The sequence below is a fragment of the Lytechinus variegatus genome, chromosome 3, assembly GCF_018143015.1.
Source record: "Lytechinus variegatus isolate NC3 chromosome 3, Lvar_3.0, whole genome shotgun sequence".
Taxonomy (NCBI): domain Eukaryota; kingdom Metazoa; phylum Echinodermata; class Echinoidea; order Temnopleuroida; family Toxopneustidae; genus Lytechinus; species Lytechinus variegatus.
This window is the reverse complement of record NC_054742.1, coordinates 11,354,253-11,370,563: the sequence shown is the minus strand read 5'-3', so window position 1 is coordinate 11,370,563 and position 16,311 is coordinate 11,354,253. Positions and strand designations below refer to the sequence as shown.

General features: G+C 35.5%; 1 protein-coding gene across 1 annotated transcript; it reads right to left on the bottom strand.

Moving 5' to 3' along the window:
* Positions 1–6,884: 6,884 nt before the first annotated feature.
* On the bottom strand, positions 6,885–11,050 carry LOC121410210. Its single transcript, XM_041602139.1, has 3 exons — positions 10,809–11,050; positions 7,770–8,043; positions 6,885–7,505 (listed from the first exon to the last, which is right to left on the bottom strand). The coding sequence occupies exons 1-3, from the start codon at positions 10,857–10,859 to the stop codon at positions 7,120–7,122; spliced, it is 711 nt and encodes a 236-aa protein (XP_041458073.1). The 5' UTR covers positions 10,860–11,050; the 3' UTR covers positions 6,885–7,119.
* Between the last annotated feature and the right edge of the window lie 5,261 nt (positions 11,051–16,311).

Sequence of the window (16,311 nt, the reverse complement as noted above, 5' to 3'; positions counted from 1 at the left end):
AAAATCGGTTACTAAAAACAGCAGTTTCGTTCTGGACTCTGGAAAAGCGATTATTTAGCAATTTTTCGTAGGAAGAAGCTGCTGTTCATTTTCACCATAATTATTCAAAAAGATCTACTGGCTGTTCATTGTCATTTGATGGGCATTTTCGATACATCTTCTGTTGTCTTGAATCCACCGTACGTCATAGCCCCCCCCCCAAAAAAAAAAAAAAAATCCGTCATATCTATTCAGCAACGTAAACATTCCTGAACTATTCTCTGCCGGTTTTTTTTATCAATAATACTAAAATCTTATGTTCATCTATCCAAGAACATGTAAAAGGGCAATTAGTGAATTTCTTTTGTCTAATCAGGGAACTTTAGAGAATATTTGACTAGCGTGAGCGATGAGATCTCGTCACAAGATTTTTCATACAAGTTGATTGATTTTTCCTTTTAACGAAGCAGTCATTTCCTCTAATCCTAACTCACACACTCTTAAAAAGCATCAGTCATATTGACTAGATTAGTAGTCAGCTGGGTGCAACTGATTATTTTTAGTCACATTTCTGAAGTATATTCTATTCACAAATAACGGTTTTCTAGTAAAATACGACTAGAAAATAGCCAAATATGAATAGAATAACAGTTGCACCCAGTTTTGACTGATTTGTTTTGAGAGTGCATGTGGTTTCATTTTGAGCCCCCCCCCCCCTCCCGCCTCGAAATTTTTTAGTGATTTTTTTTTCGGACCGCACCGCTCGCTGTCTTTGTACCTTTAAGTCTCGCGCAACTTTTGAAACCCAAATTTGTCATTAGCAAGCATGCAGTTATGAAAGTAGGCAACATTATGGACTTTTACTGACAACAGTGATTTGATTTTATGGTATTTATGATTGAAATAATGTCCCCGATTATTTTTTTTCGAAAAGCACAAGAAATAAAAAAGAGAAATACATAAGATTTTTTATTAATAATAAATTACATGATAAATCAATTTTTCCTACGAGATTTTTTTTCGATTATAGTTGTTAACAAGTGGAATGCCTCTGGCCGTCTCACCTGCATCACGCGGTTCAATATAGCAGCAGTGCTGACTTTGAATACTACTCTAACTCGCACAAGATGTTCAGTGATACATGGTTACTATTATGTCCACTTTTTATGAACGAGACCAATAAACTTACAGAGATATGATGGTTATTCAACAAAAAACCCCAACATGGCCAAAGATCATTGACCATACATGACCTTTGACCTTGATCATGTGACCTGAAACTCGCACAGGATGTTCAGTGATACTTGATTACTCTTATGTACAAGTTTCATGAATCAGATCCATAAACTTTCAAAGTTTTGATGGTAATTCAACAGATACACCCAATTCGGCCAAAGTTCATTGACCTTTGACCTTGGTCATGTGACCTGAAACGCGCACAGGATGTTCAGTGATATTTGATTACTCTAATGTCCAAGTTTAATGAACTAGACTAATAAACTTTCAAAGTTATGATGGTAATTCAACAGATACCCCCGATTCGGCCAAAGTTCATTGACCCTAAATGACCTTTGACCTTAATCACGAGACCTGAAACTTGCACAAAATATTCAGTGATGCTTGATTACTATTATGTCCAAGTTTCATGAATCAGATCCATAAACTTTCAAAGTTATGATGGGAATTCAACAGATATCCCCAATTCGGCCAAAGTTCATTGACCCTAAATGACCTTTGACCTTGGTCATGTGATGTGAAACTCATGCAGGATGTTCAGTGATACTTGATTAACCTTATGTCCAAGTTTCATGAACTAGGTCCATATATTTTCTAAGTTATGATGACATTTCAAAAACTTAACCTCAGGTTAAGATTTCAATGTTGATTCCTCCAACATGGTCTAAGTTCATTGACCCTAAATGACCTTTGACCTTGGTCATGTGACATGAAACTCTAATAGGATGTTCAGTAATACTTGATTAACCTTATGGCCAAGTTTCATGAACTAGGTCCATATACTTTCTAAGTTATGATGTCATTTCAAAAACTTAACCTCAGGTTAAGATTTGATGTTGACGCCGCCGCCGTCGCCGCCGCCGTCGGAAAAGCGGCGCCTATAGTCTCACTCTGCTTCGCAGGTGAGACATAAAGTTGTTAAAAATGTCACAAAGAATATTTTCACCAAAAATTAGCTTTGTAGGAGCTTTATTTAGTGAACAGAAGCAAAAAATATGATTGTATGAATACATTAGCATAATAAATTCATATAAAACATAATTATATGAATTTCGTGTGATTTACCTAAGAAATAGTGTATATGTCATTCTCTACCTTGGTGCCAATTTTCGTCATGGTCGCGCGATCCGCGGCCGAAATCGAGGGGGGGGTCCAAAATCCCCACCCCCGGACTTTAAGCTCTCAAGATGGCCCAGGTAAGTTAGGATTCAGATATAAGATATGAGATATGTTTTCTTTTTACTAGTAGTAAGCATCACAGTATGCCGAATTTAATCCTTATTAATTTTAATAAGTAGGTTTGCTTATGGCTATAATGACACGAGTGCCTATCGGGAAACAATTACACATGTTACACCTAAATATATTCACAGTCAAATTTCTTTATTGTTTGTCCTATAGAAGCAAATATAGCACAATGTTACATTTTTACTATACAGATGACATGCAGAAAAAATATATGTCATAATAACTTGAATGATAGCAAATTTCAGTGCAAACCAATTTAGTACATTTTCACATTTTTAACAGATACAATTATATTGTTTCGCCATCATTTTCCGGTATAAAAATCATTATGATTAAAGACATCACCGGGTTTTTAAAGGTCAAGTCCACCTCAGAAAAATGTTGATTTGAATCAATAGAGAAAAATCAGACAAGCCCAATGCTGAAAATTTTATCAAAATCGGATGTAAAATAAGAAAGTTATGACATTTCAAAGTTTCGCTTATTTTTAACAAAATAGTTATATGAACGAGCCAGTTACATCCAAATGAGAGAGTCGATGATGTCACTCACTATTTCTTTTGTTTTTTATTGTTTGAATTACACAATATTCCAATTTTTACGAATTTTACGATTAGGGCCTCCTTGCCTGAAGCACAAAATGTTAAAATAATTGAATTCCACGTGTTCAGGGAGGAATGAAACTTCATTTCACATGAAAATGACGAGAAAATAAAAATATTTCATATTTCACAATAAAATACAAAAGAAATAGTGAGTGAATGATGTCATCAGTTTCTCATTTGCATACCGACTGAGGTGTGCATATAACTGTTTTGTGAAATGAAGCGAAACTTTAAAATGTCATAACTTTCTTATTTTACATCCGATTTTGATGAAATTTTCAGTGTTATGCTTGTTGAATTTTTCTCTTTTTATTCAAATCAAGTTTATGTTGGGGTGGACTTGTCCTTTAAGAATACTTAAAGCAAAATTTCAACTTTTGTATCATGTACTTTAAAAGGGAACATGGTATACCTCATCATCTACCCGAATTCAATTATAAGAAATCTATGGGGTACTACTTTCTTTAGAAATGAAGAATGGACAGAGATGATTATTTACTGAATCATTTCAATTCATTATAAGATTAAAGCCTAAGTATTACTAACATTAATATATTTACAAATATACAATATAAAGGATGTGACGACTCCGACAGCACATCTTGTAGCGAGAAATCCATATACAAAGAAGACAACGACGACAAAAACAGGGCAACTATGTCACATGAAACAGTTAATAAATCGTAAATAAAAAGTCCCACACTGAAACAAAGCAAACACCTCAGTATCGGGAACGGAAATTTTTCATTAGTCTAAATTTATAGATTATACATTTCTGATGTCATTAGATACTTTGTTCTACTTTCCGGACCTATAAAACGAATATTATGTTCATAAATACACAGCTCTTTTCTTGGCAAAAGTACGAATGAAGAAGAGCGTGTATTTTATCTGTAAAATGGTCTGTAAATCTTGATTTGTGTCAAACATCTTAGCAAAATCGGTGAATCGCTGGTAGGTGGTAATATATTTTAAAGTGAGCAGATTAAGGTCTGGTCCCACTGGCCGACGGACACAAAAGTATTTATAACGGATACAGCGGACAAGCACAATCGCTGTGGCTCCATCAGTTTTCATCTCGCGGTTTCATCCTCTCCAGACAATGGACAAAAATGGGCGAACAATTAAATCACATTGGACGGATAACGTTTCAAACGGATGGCAAGATTCTTTTCCGTTTACATCCTGTCTGCATCCGTAAGTGCAGTGGGGCCAAACCCTTAGGCCCGAATTCACAAAGGTGGTTTCATTTGAAACCACCTTTGTGAATACCAAAATCAGCAAAACCCACGGTTGAAACCATGGTTTCTGCAAAAACCATCTTTGTGAACAAAGAGGTCCAGGGGTCCGTTGCAGAAAGAGTTGCGTTTAAACGCAAGTCAAAAAAATCAATCGCAAGTCCCAAATGCGCGCTGTTGATTGGTTGAAAATCAAGATGCGCATCATATTTAGAGTTGCAATTGATTGCAACTATTTCTGCAACGGGCCCCTGATTATTGTTTTACTGACTTTTGATATAGCGTTTGCTCCAGCTATGATTCTTACAATTTTATTTTGCTTTGTGACCAGCTTAGACAGAACGTACTTCCCCAAACTAACAATTAGAAAAATACAACATTCGTAACATTATGAGTTGGTAAAAATACAATTATCTGGATTTTCTTCTCTATAAATATATTGCTTAGTATGTGTGATTTCCATGTTTATTTTGAATCAATAGTTACACCAAGAAATTATGTTCTTTCAACCTGGGGAATCTCCTCACTACTCAGTTAGAATTTTACAGAATCTGTAATATAACTTATTACGATTACTGAAAGTGATGAAGTTTGACATCAGTTTAACACTCATTCAACAGATCGCCTTTTTGCCTCGAACCACATGCTCAGCTAGCCCACCTGTTAGCTAGATCTTTACCATTTGACATTATATTTGTATCATCAGCATATAGTATGAATGATGGTATATTTGACACATTTACAATATCATTTATGCACAATATAAGTAATAGAGGCCCTAACTAGGACCTTTTGTCACTCCAGACACTATTTTCTTAGGTTCTGGAAAGCAGATATTATATTTATTATATATCAACTATGTGCTAGTCCTCAAATCCTGTCATGCCTGTAGTGCATTTGGCTGACATGATATCATTATCAAAAGCGTTTGAAATAATAATAACGTAGTTCCGTTGCATAACGCATATCACATTTACGAGGCCTCCATCATCATCAAGCCTAATCGCTCACGATGGCGGTCTCCTGCATTCATTTGAATAATATTGTTTTGAAAAAATGTATAACACATCTTCTTGATATTTATTTACAATATTCATACTATGCGACTATTATCATTTTGTTATATGTATTACCTTTGTTGTAATTCTGATACTGATGTGAATGCAGAAATAAATAAAATAAGATCATGTCATAACGTCCCTATGAGCTTCCAAAGGACTTGGATATTATTACCCTGACTTAAGCCCCGCAGCCTTTTTACAGCGCGGTGGCATTTCAAGGAATAAATTCCTGCCAGATATCAATTCATCTAACCAAGGGCCGTATTCTGAAAATTGTCTTAAGAGAAATATTCTTGTATCTTTATAGTTACAATAAAATCCGCATTAAAAAAACTCTTGTATCTTTTCTTGTAAATTTTCACTTTTCAAAAATTTTAAATTTTCAAAAAACTCTTGTATCTTTTCTTGTAAACTCTCACTAATATTGAGCGCTTTTGACGTTAGCGTTACAATGATGCGTTAAGTTAAAAACGGAGCATGTGCGCAAGATAAGAGTCGAGATAAAAGGTATTCTGAAAATTCTTACTTTCTTATTTTTGCGTTCTGTTAACTTCCTAATTGCAAAATACAATAAAATTTACAAGAGGTAGGGGGTTATTGTAATTTCATGTTGAATGCGATACAAAATGTTTGGTCAACAATAATAATTCCTTGCTGCATCCCGCAAGAACATCATGTTTTACAAAAGGAGACATTCCAAAGACGTTATAGCAACGGATTGGTCGACTTTTCAGCAATTGAAAATTGGCATTCGAGATGATGAATCTTTTCAGAGAAAATGACTGAGAAAAAGCCAAGTGTATTTTAGCACAGTAGCGTACAAGCATAAGTGTCGGTGGCGCAAAGGAAATTACGCCGCATGTCATTAATGTGCCTAATAATTTTTTTGCTCCTCTTTTTGGTTGACCGAAACATACAAAAAGTTTAATGATTGGTTGATGGTAAAATATTAGGCGTGTCAGAGATTAAATAGGGGACGTCCTTACAGAGATAAGACAATTTTAGAATACCGATTTAAGATAATTTTAGCGAGTTGGTATCTTGCTGAGTTACAAAAAAAAAGTTAAGACAATTTTCAGAATATCACCCCTAGGTTGAGTGTAGCACAACGTGGATGAATTCCTTGTTGAAAAAATCGCCATGGCTGGGATTCGAACCAATGACCCTCTGTTTCAAAGTCAGAAGACTCATCCACTGGGCCAGAACGCTGCACGCTCCAAATATATACAAAACACCCACAATAAAATAATTGGGATAAAAAACGCGTCTACAACTTGTTTACAATATCAATAAGGGCCATAAAAAAATTGTTTCGAAAGCCACAATGATAGCTACCCATAATACTACACTTATTTAGAAAGCATTATCGTGATATAGGTAACCACCATTCACTTCATACAGCAGCGCTTTATTCAGTTGCACGCACGGTTCCCTATTTCCACCTCCATTCACTTTGTACACAAATGCGCGTACACAAATCTATGAGTGGTTTCCAAAACCACGATTTGGCCATTTAGAAACTTAACAGTGCGTTTATATACAAATATTTTCTAACATCTGTAAAGAAATAACAGCAGAGATATAGGCTTGTAAATTTGATTGTTAACATTTATCAACAATCTTAAACACAAGTGATACCCAAGCAATTTCTAGTTTACCCGAAAAGATTCCCTCTAAGTGTGATCCCATTTTCCACATTTGTTTACTTTCCACAAAAAAAAATTGAAAAAAAACCTTATGCCTCATATTTTCCTATTTTCGATCGACCAACACCGTGGGTATCACTATCATCAAACCAAAAATCAAGACACCGATAACAAGGAAAACTTGGTATTTTGGTGACCTCTGAATAATCTGACAGACACTATTCACTCGGTCATACAGTACGTCCAGGTTAATGCCTGGGATATGCTCTGGTGATTGGCTAGCATCCATGAGGAATGCACATAGCTCCTCCCACTGACTATTACCAAGCTCCACCTTCTCATCTAGTTTCCCTCCCACCATGACGAGTTTAGCGCATTTGAAGGTCGTTGGCTGCTTGGAAAGGAAAGCATCCATCTGCTTGCGGTACTTCTCCACCGTGTCCAGCTCGTCTGCTCTGAAATCGTGGACTAAAACGCAGATCTTTGTTTTGCCTGTTGATAAATGTAAAAAAAAAATTGTTAGATTCACAATTTCTTTTCAAGGTTGCTACGGGTAGATTTGGAAGATGTGAAAAAGTTGAAAAATGTAACCAAAATGATGATTTTTTTCTAGTCAGAGCTTTTTTTTAGCTTTACAAATTTACATCAGCACCCCTAGTAAAAACAAAAATGTTTTTGTGCCCCGGATAAAGGGAATGGGTTTATACATGGATTATTCAATATATATATCTGTTGTATTTTGTTGTATACACTTACCGAGTGCTCTGACGGCATTTGGCAGGAATTCATCATAGATGGCATCAGTAACATTTGTGATGGCGAACCTTCTGTTGTTGATAGAGTGACACAAAATCATGACGTCGATCCCCTTGTTTCGAAAACTAAAATGATCAATATCGTTGTAGGGTAGCTCGAAGTAGCGAACATCGCTTACGATATCGGTATATTTCAGAAGCAATGCATCGATGAAGGCTTGGATGTTGAATACTTGGGCAGACGTACACACCGAAACACGGGGCCTTCTGGTCGTCTAAATATAAAGACAGGTCAGGGGATCTAACATTAGATATCTTCTTCCTGATTTCCATTCAAAACATAATACAAAGTAATATAATGTTATACAAATCAAGTACAATTTTACAGAAGGGCATTCTTACTTACTGCAGCTTAAGCATATAGGCCTAACTAATTCTCATAGTAGGTAATATACATCAATTACAATAATGATAGAGAAATCATTTGACTAGTCCATTAATTCACATCACTTCCTTTCTCCAACATTTGAACCAGAAGCAAATTATGAAACAAATCAAATCGTTAATTAAATCAATCGCATTGCGCATCCCCTCCCATATAGTGTTCCATTGAGCCCTATGCCCAAGACAACCTTGATTTGGGTCTGTTTTATTATTATTACTATTATCATTTCTATTATTACAATTACTAGATATTATTATCATTATCAAATATTATTGTTGTTATTATTTCTTGTTTATCCCCTCCTGTAGTTGAAGGAATGGTAGATAGAAATAATGATAAAACATGACTACAGAGATGCATGGCAATGGATAATATTACGTCATAATGATGAATAAGATAGCGCCTAAACAAAAAAAAAGAATACCCAAAATAATGATTTTCATGATTACAATAAAAGGGCCTAATGATGAAAATAATAAACTTAGTAAAATGATATTGATGATATTTACAAAATCATTATTAATGACAATAATGATACACATCTACTCATTACACTTCTACTTGATACCATAGAGCTTAAGCATATAGGCCTACCTAATTCTCATAGTTGGTATCAATTACAATAATCAAAGAGAAATCATATGACTACTCCATTATCTCACATCACTTCCTTTCTCAAACGTGTCTATTGAAAATAATGTAGGGAAGTGGGATTTACAATGAAGCCTACACAGCCTCACACAATAGCTTATGCATTGTGTACAAGTCTGATCCAAAAATAAAGAATCCGTGAGGTGAAAAAATTCGAGAGGTACTCTTTTCCACGTAATTAAAAGGCAAAAGAAGATTATGCAAATATATTTTTTGTTTTCGTGAGACGTATTTATGACATTTAATTCAAAATTGACTAGCAAAGAAATCTATAACAAATACAATAGAAGTCCCCATTTTACATCCCTTTGATTTCACCGTCTTTCTGTTGTACTGATCTTATTACTCTCTTTGTAGAAATATCAAATTAATGACCAAAAATGTCTTTTTAAATAGTTTTCTTTATTTACTGTTTTATTTTCAAGCAAAGAGACATCTTTAAAAACACTAATCTGCAAAGGCACCCCTATTTTCATGGTAAAAAATGAATTTATAAAGTGGAATGCCTCTGGCCATCTCACCTGCATCACGCGATTCAACATAGCAGCAGTGCTGACTTTGAAAACTACTATAACTCGCACAAGATGTTCAGTGATACTTGGTTACTCTTATTTCCACGTTTAATGAACTAGACCAATACACTTTACAGAGATAGGATGGTAATTCAACAAAAATGTGGCCAAAGTTCATTGACCTCACATGACCTTTGACCTTGATCATGTGAACTGAAACTTACACAGGATATTCAGGGACACTTGATTACTCTTGTGTCCAAGTTTCAAAAGTCAGATCAATAAACTTGCAAAGTTATGATGGTAATTCAACAGATACCCCCCATTATTGCAAAAGTTCATTGACCTTTGACCTTGGTCATGTGACCTAAAATGCGCACATGATGTTCAGTGATACTTGATTACTCTTATGTCCAAGTTTTATGAACTAGACCAACGTACTTTTAAAGTTATGATGGTAATTCAACAAATACCCCCATTCAGCCAAAGTTCATTGACCCTAAATGACCTTTGACCTTGATCATGTGACCTGAAACTTGCACAGGATGTTCATTGATACTTGATTACTATTATGTCCAAGTTTCATGACTCAGATCCAAAAACTTTTAAAATTTTGATTGTAATTGAACATATACCCCCAAATCGGCCAAAGTTCATTGACCCTAAATGACCTTTGACCTTGGTCATGTGACGTGAAACTCATGCAGGATGTTTGGTGATACTTGATTAACCTTATGTCCAAGTTTAATGAACTAGGTCTAAATATTTTCTAAGTTATGATGACATTTAAAAAACTTGACCTCAGGTTAAGATTTTGATGTTGATTCCCCCAACATGGTCTAAGTTCATTGACCCTAAATGACCTTTGACCTTGGTCATGTGACATGAAACTCTATTAAGATGTTTAGTAATACTTTATTAACCTTATGGCCAAGTTTCATGAACTAGGTCCATGTACTTTCTAAGTTATGATGTCATTTCAAAAACTTAACCTTAGGTTAAGATTTGGTGTTGACGCCGCCGCCGTCGGAAAAGCGGCACCTATAGTTTCACTCTGCTATGCAGGTGAGACAAAGAGGGAAATATTTCTTAAAAGAGAAATTTATTTTCCAGTGCTGATGAACAAGAGAATTCATTAATAACTGCTTTTAACTTTCCATAACTGAGAAAAAATCTAGAATAGATTTTTAACCATTTAATTTTTCAAAAGCCCTTGGTTTCCATCCTATGATGAACAGTAGGCCTATGCAAAATGAACTAGGAACATTACAGAAATCGCAGCAAAATTTGATGTACGCCTAAATGGGAGTAAATTGGACTGTTAGACATTTGTGTTTGAGGTAATACGATTATGATAAGTTTTTGCCATGCAAGGCTAACTGCTGTGTACTATATATTACCCTTGAACATAACATTAAAATATGAATGTTACCTGGTTCATGTTTACGACAGTGTCGTAACGTCTGTCTCGAGATGGCATCATATTTTGTCACTCCTCCTTCCTGGACTGAATATATAGCTTTTTTTTGATCGGTAAACTATCGTTATACAAGTTCGTATAGATTTAGTCTGAAAGAGAATATCCTGTATGAAATATATCTCGATTTCCCCAGTGTTGACAACTATGTCTACACTACGTAGGTTTCGTGTACAATAGAAAAATTCGGGGAATCCCCAGCACTACAACGAGTAAGTTTTACATTGGTTATTATGGCGACCGTGTAAGGTCAAAGTTCACTTGAATACCATCATCTACAGTGTTAGAGATTGTAATATAAACTCAACACCTATAAACAGGAGTATGCTATTAATAAGAAATTTTGTACTTTTTAAGACGCTGATATTGACAATGATGATTAAAGCGATGATAAAATCGGGTAACAGTAATATTGCAATAATGATGATACTAACTTTATTATAAGCCCTATTTGATAGTAAAAATGATAACAATGATATTCATAATAGTAATAATGATAATAACGATATTAGTAACATTAATGATAATAATGGTAATAGTGAAATTATTATACTGATAATGGTAATAAAAAATTAGTTTGCCGTGAATATAATAATGGTGAGTAACTTCTAGTTATCTGTTAGCCAATCACAGCTCGTCTTTTTTTTTTCGTTCTAGTGTCGCCCGAGCGTTCTGGTCATTCTTTCGATTTTACTCCTATGTCCGTTTCTAAAAAAAAGTGAAAATGCCTAAGACTACAAATTTCTTCAGACTTGAGGAAATTTTGGTGTTTTTCCCATTTGATAATACTCTTATGACTCAAATCATCTCTTAGCCAATTAGTTCCCTTGTCACTTTATTCTTTGTTTGTATATACGGATACTAGTATAATTTTCTTGTACACAAAATAATATCAATTCATTAAATTTTCCTTTACTATTTCATGTGAATTACAATTATGCAACTCAAGTTTCTCATTTCTTTTTCTCTCTCCCTCTCTACCTACCCAACCATCTCCCTCTTCCTGTTTTTGATTTAGGATGGGGGGGGGGGGGAAATGACTGACACAATAATTGGATGATTTAAAGTCCGGTGTTGGCATAGGTGTTGGTAGCACAATGTGGATTGCTTCCCCTAGCTCCAAACCTATTCTGAGTTTATAAAACTGATCCAGATCACATTATTGACACATCAACAACTAGTGAGTGACTGTGCAAAACCATTTCCATTTTATTATGTTTGGTGTTATACTGGTGTAAAAAAAATTACACATCACACTCTAACAATATTGGGCAACATAATGTCCACACAACAATTGGTTGATAATTTTAACTCTGGGTAGTTTTCAACCAATACTGTGTAGTTTTCACCCAAAACACACATTATTGGTTTAAAACTACCCAGAATTGGATAAATTTTAGCCAATTGTGTGCAGAGTATACATGTACTTTGCCCTACATATTTAAGATTGCACAACACCAAAAGGTCAACAATGAATTTGAAATCACTCATTGTTCTCTGCATGTAAGTGTTTTCAAAGGGGGGGGGGTGGTCAGTGGCGTAATGACCCGTATGTTAGGGGGCCGGGTATGGCATAATGGGCAAAGTCTATTTTGAAAAATACATTCGAGCAAAGTTTTGACCCCTTCCTCATTTTAAATACAATAGTGAAATGCTGTAATACATTCTGGCATGATAATACAAAATATGTATATCATATTTTGACCTTTTCTTTCTTCCACCTTTCTTGGGCGTGAAAAAACTTGAAGTTTTAAAAATATATATGTTAGCTTTATTTCTATAACAAAGCTAGGTACTGTTTGTAAAGACTAGATCTATAATGCAAAGAGTAAGCTGACATTGATGAATATTGCCGGTGTTTTTATGATTAAATGTAGTTCCCTTTATATGCAATCTTTAAAACCTAAATTCTTATTTGTTTGCTATGTCAATAATGATAATAATATCTGGATTTATAAAGCGCTTTTTATCCGAGGATACAAAGCACTGTTGTTATTTTTAGCATTTATTTATTTTTAGTTTTTATTCTTTCTTTTTTGTACATATATATGTATGTATATATATATATATATATATATCAGGAATGCGAAACAAATTCACGAGTAATGCAGTTTTTGTAATGCCAACAATTAAGTTCTTTTATTAACTCTCCAAATTTTCGGTAGACCTCTACCTTCTTCAGGGAAGATTCGTGAATTGTGACAAGTTTGAATGACAGTTGTTTTTATTAAAGCGTGCGCGATCTCAGCGGGACTAGGGTAACTGCTGCTAGGTGCGCAAAATGCTGTTATTAATGTATATTGCGCGCTTTTTGGTAAAATATCATTAATGACGTAAGTTACGTAATATACGTAACAATAAAAGAATATGATTTAAGTTTTGTAACAATGAAAAGATTTCGTAATAATAAGAGTGTCTAGCTGAGATCGCGCACGCTGCACATTGCATAGAGAGATCATAATAAACATGAAAGCTGAATTAAGGAAATTAAGGCAAAGGGGAGAAAGATAATGGTTATCTATAGAATGTGAATGGGTTGAGCCAAGACATATCCTTGTTGAGGCCGTTTTCAAACGTGCGGCTTTTGACAATATGTCTCAGCTCAGCCCATTTCCGTTCTTCTGCCGATCTGTATCCTCCGCCGAAGATGCAGACTTTGATATCTTTGACAGAGTGATTAGGGAGGTTGAAGTGTTCGGCCACAGGAAAGTCCTTTTTGTTTTTGGTGATGGAGGTTTTGTGGTTATTGAATCTAGTGCGAAATTTGGTGCTAGTTTCACCAATGTAAGAGACCCCCGGGCATTTGGAACACATTATGCAATATAAGACATTCTGTGCGTCACATGTGTGGTTAGGGGGGTGGACAGTAAGGGACTGAGAAATTTTTACTGTGCTGTCGGTAGTTAAGTGAGTGCACACTTGGCAACGTGGCTTGCCACATCTTTTGTTGCCTTTAGGGGGCGAAGGCTTGGGCAGTTCGCTGCTTACTAGTAGCTTTCTAATGTTTGGGGGCTGGCGTTGCGAGTGAAGGGGAGGATCGCCCATAGCTGTTGAGAGTTTAGGGTCAAGGTTGATATTGGCAGACCATTCCCTCTTTGTGGTATTGGCAAACCTTTTGGCCTGGGGATGGTACGTAGTGACAAGAGGGATCCTTTCATTATTCCCTTGTTTTGGTTCTGCAGATAGGAGATCCTCTCTTGATTTATTTCTAACCTGGGCAAGGGCATGGTGGACAAGTCGAGGTGGGTAGCCTCGTCTGATGAAAAGTTCACAGAGGTTCGCAGCGTCAGCCTCAAACACTTTGGGGTCTGATGTGATACGTTTGTACCTTAGGAGTTGGCTGTACACAATTGATTTCTTTATATATATATATATATCACGGCGTGAAGACACCCGTATCAGACATCTGAGCTGGTCATTTACAAAACCGTATTGCCCTACATTTTCTCAATATCGGGAAGGGTAGGTATATTGTTTGTATTTTCCTCGGTCTCAATGCGCGTATTTACTTTGCATGCAGAGACGAAGCAAAATATACCTTTGTATTTTCCCTGGTCTCACATCCGGGCATTTGTGGATGCGTATAAAGAGATACGCTTCATAAGGATAAAGATAATAAAGACAACGCTGAATCCGAGCGCTTGCAAGTACGTCATAATGGTTAAGTGCAGAGCCTAGACCGATATTAACATGACACAATAGAACTCTATTTTTAAAAGAAATATCCCCATTATCATGATTTTTGCTCTAGATATCTGATTTGGATGATAATAAAAATATTGACTGGCTCTTCTTTCGGGGAACATCAAATATATTGCCCTTAAAAGACCCATATTGCCCTCGTCTAAAGACTCGGGCCAATATGATTCTTTTGCTGGCAATATATTTGATGTTCCCCTCAAGGCCAGTCAATATTATATAAATATATATAAATTGTGTAAAGAAATGGATGAAGAGAACAATGGAAGGCGTAGCTTAAAGCACTGGTTCCCCAGAGCTATCTAACCTTTGGAAAAAAAAAAGTTGCCAAAGCTGTTGTACATGTATAGCTTCACACACACACACACACACATACCCACACACACACTCACACATATATATATATATATATATATACATACATATAATATTCTTTATTGTATTCGATTCTTTATTCATAAAGAGTACTTATGTAAGGGAGCCTCTAACCTACATGCAAGCACTGCTTTTTAGTTGGTCTCGTTCTTTTTCGATTTCATAGTATTATTGTATTATAGAAATGATTTAAATGTTATATTATGTAAATATGTATATTGAACTATCATTGTAAATGTAAAAAGATTGAAAGAAATAAATGAATTGAATTGAAATGAATTAACTACCCGGCTTTAGCTCGAGCTACCATCACCGGCGCTCAGTGCATGTTCTCCACTTATTTTACATCCGGGGGGCCACCTTCATTGACGATACCATGCGCGACCATGGGGTCTTGAAAAGCACTCTAACCACGTATTTTCCATATTCTGAAAATGCACCCCTTAACAAGAATTGTCGTGTGAAACTATACCCTTAACGAGTATTGGAAACAAATACTTTTGGCAAGTATTCCCAGAACTGAGCCCCTAAACAAGTACATTGATGTATTTTCCATATTCTGCAAATGCACCCCTTAAAAATTATTGGAAACAAAACGATACTCTTAGCAAGTATTCCATAAAATCAACCCCTAAACAAGTACAGAGATATTTTATTGTTGTCACTCGTCCGTCGGTCGTCGGTTTTACCTTTAGACATCATTATTTTGGTTTAGTACAGCCCCACTTCCACACCTCGCGCAAATCGGACTCAAAACACGTAGTGTTGGGGCAAAAGAGTCATCCCTTATTAAACATTTTGACTTTGTTTTATCATCCCCGCATATTTGACCCTAAACACGTATGTTTTTTCCGAGCGAAATAGATACATTTTTTTCAATATGTTGGTGTTTTTGACACCCTTATCACTTTATGTACGTAACGTGCCCTATCTTGAAAAAGACATCCTTTTTACTTTTTTTGGTCGCGCATGGTATCCACTCGTCAATGTAAGTGGCCCCCGGGATTACACAATGAATCTAAATAAAGGGAACTATGTGATCCGGTGCGACGCAATTTTTCAAGAAATCGCATTTTGCATTAAATATGAAAGTTCCATGAAGTAAAATGATTTGATTTGATGTTTGGCATGGAGTTAGGAAAACTAAAATCATATTTTCACTTTGCGGCAAGCCCTATATGGTCGGAGTAAAGTCCAAATCGGATTCAAGTCGCAGCTGATGATGACGTCATTACGATTTGGAATTGAATTTGTTTTTATTCATTCAGGGAGGCTCTAACTGGACTGATTTTCAATTTCAGTAGTTCTGCTACTATTCTGAACTCTGATCCGCAATATTTTATTGGTTGGAATATCCATATCAAATGTTTTCACAATTAATTTG

Excerpts from the sequence above, each read along its gene's own strand:
- LOC121410210 (XM_041602139.1), bottom strand. The coding sequence starts at position 10,859 with ATGATGCCATCTCGAGACAGACGTTACGACACTGTCGTAAACATGAAC. Across the intron at positions 8,044-10,808 it reads CTGTCGTAAACATGAACCAG|ACGACCAGAAGGCCCCGTGT; the intron begins GTAACATTCATA and ends CTTTATATTTAG. Across the intron at positions 7,506-7,769 it reads AAATGCCGTCAGAGCACTCG|GCAAAACAAAGATCTGCGTT; the intron begins GTAAGTGTATAC and ends ATTTATCAACAG.